The 7,735-nt window shown below is 33.7% G+C and overlaps 1 protein-coding gene across 1 annotated transcript; it reads right to left on the bottom strand.

Moving 5' to 3' along the window:
• Positions 1-474: 474 nt before the first annotated feature.
• On the bottom strand, positions 475-3,158 carry LOC110410993 (nifU-like protein 3, chloroplastic). The gene is made up of 4 exons (XM_021420974.2): positions 2,880-3,158; positions 2,623-2,740; positions 1,684-1,982; positions 475-792 (listed from the first exon to the last, which is right to left on the bottom strand). Exons 1-4 carry the CDS (start codon positions 2,985-2,987, stop codon positions 601-603), a joined length of 717 nt encoding a protein of 238 aa, XP_021276649.1. The 5' UTR covers positions 2,988-3,158; the 3' UTR covers positions 475-600.
• Positions 3,159-7,735: the final 4,577 nt, after the last annotated feature.

Below are 7,735 nucleotides of genomic sequence, written 5' to 3'. Positions count from 1 at the left end.
ATATACCTCGTTTAGTATAGATTTAAAGGTATGCCAAGTAATAAGGTGGAAGAAGAAACCATGGTTATCATTTGTGTTTCAGGTGGACGGGTTTCTTCTGCCCAGGATTGTGAAGTCAAGTTCATTCAGGATTGTGATAGCTGGTAACAAAAACGATGCATCACATTTTTATCTCTTGCTGCGTTGCTTTGTTAGCAGGAACTACTATTACTATTCCACATCTTTAATCTTAAAGCAGACGAGAAATGTGACAGAGAAAGCACTGTAATTAAATGTGTTATTAATAGAGCGAAATTGATAACTACTCTTAAGTAAGGCTCTAGGCCATGACAATTGGATGACACTCGTGTCGTATGAGGATTTATGTATCAATCCTGTTCCCAATAGGTCAGAACATGATAAGAAATCTGTGCATAAACACCTACTGGTTTTGTATCAGTAAACAATATCTCTTAAAGCATAAGGAGAACAAAGTCCATCAATACAGAAAACTTGGTATATTCATGTAAGGATTTAAAGTTGGATTACACTTGGTCTGAGGAGTATGGACAGTGAATGGAATTTGAGCTTTACAAAAAATGATGTTCCTCATTGTTTCTTTCAGTCAAGCAGTTGGACTGCTGCAATAGCAGGCATTGTTTCCCTCAGTTTTTGAGTTAAAGCAACACGGACAGTCATAACTCCAGCTGCAGGCCCACTAAGCCGAACGTTTACAACGTAGTCATTTATCTGAACAAGCTCAAGTTCTCCACCTCCCGTGCCTACCAGGTATGGTCTAATCTCATCAAGAACCTGCAACACTAAACTGGCTTGAGCTCTTGTTTACTCGTTTAACTTCCTTCTCCACCGCAAAACATTATTAGTTATCAATATATATATATATATATATATATATATATATATATATATATCTTCACAAAGTAGTTATGCAGGCAATCTGAGACTAATTATGAGTATCTGAATAGAATACACTGATTGTGGTAGCACGATTTAGCAGTGAAGTGAAAGGGTTTCAAAGAGCAAAATAGTTTATTTTTAGCCAAAATCCAGATTTAACCCTTTGTTATGCATGTCGCTTTTATTTAAAACATTTTGTCATTGAAGGAAACAGTAGATCCGACTGTTTTTTGTCCAAAATCTTTGTTTCAAGCTCTTGACCTCTTGTTGCGATGAATGTACAGTCCAAGGAAACTTTTAAACAAAAAGCAACTAGCAACTCTACAAAAGTTACAGATTGACAGTTGCTAATATACTAAATAAATGCGTTTGATTTATTAGTTGATGCATGATCTTTAACCTTAAGAGCAAAGTTCGAATCTCCTTTCTTCAATTAAAATAAAATAAAAAAATGAACTAGTAGAGTGTAAAAGTCATATGTCAGATTATGTCCACGAGAAGTTCACCATTACTTGCAATTTAGAAGCTGCTATTAGTTCTGATGAAGTCCTAGAATTTTTTATATGGTAGTTTGCAGTGGGGAGCATGAAAGGCATTTTAGGGTGATTTATACATGGTTGCCGTCGTTGCTATCTTTCAGCTAGAAGAGTAAACAATTTCTCAGTTCAAGTTGTCCCATATTTTTCTTCAAAAGTTCCCGTGTGAAGAATCAAGACATGATTATGCTATGAAAAAATGAGAAACAATGACTGAAATACTAAATCATTAGAGCTTCACTTATCTAACCTTTTCAATGTTTTCTTCATTCAGCTCAAGCCCTGTCTCAGTATCCGTGATCTGCTCTACTTCCAGAATTTCAGGAATTTTATCTCGGAGGCGAGTTTCAATTCCCATCTTTAGGGTCATTGTTGAGCTTGGACATGAGCCACATGCTCCTTGCAACTTTAGTACCACAACAAGGCCATCTATTTCGTGCAAAGCCACATTCCCTCCATCTGCCATTAAGCTAGGCCGTACCTCATCCAAAACCTTCTCCACATTCTCCTCGGTCAGTGGAAGGACACAGCTTGGTGAAACCGCAATCCCTTTGGCATTGGAAAAACACAACCTCATTCAGATTTTGTTAATTCTAAAGCTTTGTTGCTGAGCATATTGCGGATGGGAAGAAGAACACTAATTATACACAAGATTCAACACTCTTGAGGCTAAATGGCTACAGGCCAGTAAAGTCAATCACTTGGTTCCATATCAACTGAGAAAAGTAAAAAGATTATTATTCTTGAACCTCATGTTCTATGTTTCAACAATGCAAAAGAGTTATTGCCAAGCTGAATGAAGGTTTTCAGATGATTAAAAGCTTTAAAATTCCAACATTTTCCATCATGACTAAAGGGATAATTCTTTCTTTATTTCAAATTATGTTCACAAAAAAAGAAAAAAAAAAAGATGAAAAGAAACAGATCTATGCTATGGATTCCAATACTGGCTATTCATTACATGGCCAGCCAGTACACTCCCCTTAAAGAGGACATAACTAATTTACTTCAAAAGCACCCTACTCGTGATTGAATGTACAAAATTCATCTATGAATTACACTCAAATATTCTCCATTTGCAGTTCTTACATGCCTTTTCAGGAATACCAGGATTAAATGAATTCTCTTAGAAACCCAGCAACATGGCTCAAATATTAACTCCAAGGGAGAGAAATTGCATTACGGTTACCTCTTTGTTTCCTCCGAGAACGGCGTGAATTATACCAAAGAAAGTGTCTGTTGTGAAATTGACCTCCGAGGAAAGCATTGTTCTTTGAGGAGAAACCTCGTGAACCTGAAATGGGGTTCTGAAGATAAAAAAAGCAGCACCGTCAGCCGCGATCAGTTACAATAACAACTCACCAAAGATTGCGCTAAAGACTTTATAAGCTTACAAGCAAAGCACCATACAATGAAACTGTAAGAAATTAAGGACTTGAACAGCACCTTTAGGAGAGATAACAATGGAGGTAAGGCTTCTTTAGATGAAGAGAGGCATGCTGCGATTGGTCGTGCTTTGAGTGCTGCTTGTGTCTGCACAGAGATTGCGCTCATTTCTGGCTTTTTATTTATCCTATAATTAGTACAAATGAAACCCCATTTGCAAAGAAGTGGGAATTCTCCAACGGGTTTAACAGACCATGATAATATTTAGTTACTCACATTAAAGTCTATCTGTGATGGTTGTGTAGTAGTTTTTGATTGGCTATCGAAGATGATGAAAGAAATCTGCCAACAATGCCCAAAGGCTTCTTTGTGGATAGGAGTGGTTGTTGGCACTACCGTGTAAAATTACTTACAACGCGAGTGCCTCGTGGCATTGAAAATCACCATAAATTGAAATTATTATTGCCTTCCTATTTTCTGAAGGTTAATTAATTATATATTTGATATCGGAATTGTAACCAAATTGTAGATTTAATATTTGAAAAAAAAAAGCCTTCAAATTAATACATTTGGAACTATGAAATTTATTAATTAATCAATATATTATTTAATTTATAAATTAATAATTTATTAATTTATATATTAATTAATAAAAAATTAATTTATTAATGCATTCTCTCTCTTTTTTTTTTCAAAACATTGAACTTAATACATGTATCATATTGTGATTATATGAACATTATTTAATTATCAAATTACAAATTATCATTATTCAAGATAAAAAAATTATTGATAACAACTTCAGAAATGACAAAGAGGATGAAGTTGAAGACAATAATTCTGTACTAAAATCTATCTCATACAAAGATGCACTCAAAGCAACAATCACATTACTTAATTTTCTCTTGCAATATGAGAATACTATACCAGAACTTCCTAATACGTTAAAAAAAATTCAAAATGAGGTCCAAAGAGATATCAATTTCAAAAAAAAACAAGTAACATTAGAGTTATATTTTACAAAGGTTTCCTAATTGAGTCATGTACATGTGTGTGTGCGTATGTGTGTAATATTGATATATAAGGAGATTGTTTATTTACATATCAAGTGGGACCTATATGTTATTTTAAAATGTACTACCTTATAAATTTAACAAATTATTAATTCACCACGTTGGTCTCAAATTGAGATCGGTCAAATATATTATTTAATCATGGTTATTAATTTATCAAGTATTAATTTATAAAAGTTTTACTATATAATCAAATGCATGGCGTTGTTAAATATAGCCAACAAATATGTGTTTCACGTCTAAAATTATCACGTCATTTTATATTCTTTTTAATATTTATAATTTAAAGAATAAAAATATTAAAAATTAAATAAAAAACAAAAATAGAGGAACAAAAAATTTTTGCAAAAAAGATTCAAATGTTGTAGAATATTGACATATCACATTATATTAAACCAAATAAAATTAGAGTAAATTTAATAAATGATAAAGGTATTATCCACATTTTAGATATTTCAAGATTTATCTGTGGGGAAATTATCTAGTTGATAATATTGGATTTATCAAAAAGATAATGTAATTTAGAGATATATCTTATTAGGAGACTGTGATAGCCATTGATCTATTAGGGGCTTCAACTATAAATAAAGCCCAAGCCTCAATTGTAGAACTGTTATTTTTCATTTCAAGTATTGCTTCAGTAATATATAAAGACCACTCTCTCAATATTTCTCATTTCTTCCTGTTTCTATTATTTCTTTTACAACAGGTTATCAGCACAATTACAAAACAAAAAAAGAGATAGTTTTCTTAGTTCTTCATTAACCAATTAGATTTTGATTTTGTATACTGTCTAGTCGGCATGAAGTTGACAACAGACCTAAAGCATCTCTCTAGCCCTTGAAGTGGCAATGGGCCTTCAAGAACCCCTGTTGTTGGCATAATTAATTTATGGGTCCATTTTTTGATGCATAAAATTATGGAAAATATCAAAAAGCCCAAGTTCCACATCCTGGAAGTGAGTGGAAGCAATTATTTATCTTGGTGCCTTGATGTGGAGATGCATTTCCTAGGGTAAAGTCTTGCTAATGCAATTATTATAGATAGGAAAACAAATGACAAAGGTAAGGCGAATGCAGTGATCTTTATTCACCGTCATTTGCATGAAAGCCTGAAGACTAAATATTTATTCATTCGAGACCTTGAGATCTCGTGGACGAGGTTGAGAGAGAGGTATGATCATTCTAAGACAGTTATCCTCCCTTAGGCATAGTATGATTCGCAGCATTTTAGGCTACAAGACTTAAAATCAATGTTCGACTACACTGTTAAGCTCACTGAATCAAAGCTATTTGAGAAAACTTTTTCCACCTTCCATGCTTCAAATATTGTATTGAAGCAGTAATACCAGTATCATCAATTTAAGACGTGCTTGTAGTTGATTTTTGTGCTTTTGACTACAAAGTAGATTAATGAACTATTGCTCAAGAACCATAATCTTAGACTTACTGGCTTGAAAGCATTACTTGAAACAAATGCTAACTTTAGTAAGAATACAGGCCGATTTAAAGGTTGTGAACACAGGCAAGGACATAACCCATGTAGGGGTGGCTGAAGACTTAACCACCTTAAGCAATCCTACCTTGGCCGGAATCATCGCAAGGGCAAAAGCCCATGAAGAGGCATGATGAAAGTATTTGCCACAACTGTGGCATGGCTGGACACTGGTCATGTACCTATCATATGCCAAAGCATTATGCTGATCTATACCAGACATCCTTGGAAGATAAGAGCAAGTGTGTTGAGACTCATGCCATTAAGAATTCTATTGCTATGACGAATGTTAAAGCTAACAATGCCTTCGTTAAGATGACTCTCCCTATTCCTATAGAAGCAAAAGCATCCTTAGAAGTTTTTAATTTCTTCTAAGACCCTAATAACCAAGCCAAAGCATCAAAATGATGAAAGACAACCCAGATTTAGGATTTGAGGATTTTAATGTTTTCCTCTCTTTTTTTCTTTTTTTCTGAATATATTACCTTTGGTTGATTGTTTCCAAGGAAGATCAATATAATCATTTAATAAAATTATTATGAAATTGATTTCATATTTATTATTTGAAAAATTTCAATCCCATGACTATTTTGAAAATTTTTATGATACTTGACACCTGAAGTTGCCAATACAAGTGCAGATGGGAACCAATGGAAAAAAGAAAGAAAGATGTCTATTTGCTTGATAATGCAATGACACATATCATACTTTGTGACAAGCATTTTTTCTCGAGTGTGACATTGCTTGAGGAAAGTGTCCATAAAATATTAGGTCCAATTGAGATTCTTGATAGCTCTGAAAATGACAAAATTGTTTTACCAAATGGCACCACCTTGCATATCGAGGATGCATTACTAAGTAGTAGGTTGAAGAGGAATTTACTTAGCTTTAAACATTTACGCCATAATGGGTACCATCTTGAGACAATTTATAAGCAAAATAAGGAATGTATCTGTATCACCTCTTATAAGATAGGTTAGAAGACCATCTATGGGAAGCTTAAAGCTTCAATTATAAGATTTTATTGTGTCATTATTCGAGCTATTGAATTTATGCTACCATGTCCTAGATATTGGTAAATCTCGATGAGTTTGTATTTTGACATGATCACCTAAGTCACCTAAAAGCTACGATGATGCATATAATAATCCAAAATACTAGAGAATACCTTTTAAAGGATAAGAAGGTTTTGTTGTCCAAGAATTATACCTATGCATAAGGAAAGCTCATTACTAAACCTTTTATGACAAAGGTTTATCATGAATCCCTTTTATTCTTGCAAAAAATTCAAGGTGATATTTATGGATCAATATAACTGGCAAGTGGATCGTTCTGATATTGTATGGTATTAATAGACACCGCCTACAGATGTTCCCATGTTTGCTTATTATACACGCAACGTTGCATTTACATGTTTACTTGCACAGATTATAAGGCTCCCAGCACACTTCCCTAATTATCCAAATAAGAGCATAAGGATGGATAATGCTGGTGAATTTACATCCAAGTGCTTTAACACTTATTGTGCTTCATTAGGAATCGAGGTTAAGCACACGATTCCACATATTCATACTTAGAATGGATTGATAAAATCCTTTATTAAACACATCCAAATTATCACTCGTACTCTTTTATTGAGGATGAAACCTAACTCTTTAACTTGGGGTCATGCTGTTTTGCATGCAATGGCACTAATTAGATTGCACCCTATTGCTAGCCTCTTACAATTTCCTATGCAGTTGGTTCTAGGCTATGAACTAGACATTTCACAATTACACACCTTGGGTTGCACTATACAAGTGCCTATAGCACCACCAAAAAACCAAAAAATAGGTCCCTAACGTTGTTTAGGCATTTACATTGGATTTGATTCACCATCCATTATTAGGTTTTTAGAACCAATGATGGGTGATTTTTTTACTCTTAAATTCATGGATTGTCATTTCGATAAGACAGTGTTTCCATCAATTGAAATACCTAAGGCTTCCATGGCTAAGAAAGTAGAAACTAGTTGAGAATATTTCTTAGAATGAGAAAAATCTCTCCTATTTAAACCTAATAATTTTTGAATGTGCAAATGAAGTACAACATATAATACATTTACAGGCTACTGCTAATAGACTTTCTGATGCATTTAATGATACTACTAAGGTTACAAAATCTCATATTCTAGTTGTGAATGCTCCAACTAAGATTGTTATTCTCGAAAGACAAGCCGAAATAAATCAAAATGGCCCACGCCTAAAGTGTGTAAAACTAATAGGAACAAAAGACATTACCCCTTGAAAACAAAGGGTGAAGAATTAGAAATCCACTCTAAAAGAGCTTAATATTGAGCTTGTTCCAAAA

The sequence above is a fragment of the Theobroma umbraticum genome, unplaced genomic scaffold, assembly GCF_002168275.2.
Source record: "Theobroma umbraticum cultivar Fairchild unplaced genomic scaffold, ASM216827v3 scaffold_56.0, whole genome shotgun sequence".
NCBI classification, from domain to species: domain Eukaryota; kingdom Viridiplantae; phylum Streptophyta; class Magnoliopsida; order Malvales; family Malvaceae; genus Theobroma; species Theobroma umbraticum.
This window is presented reverse-complemented; position numbering and strand designations above follow the sequence as displayed.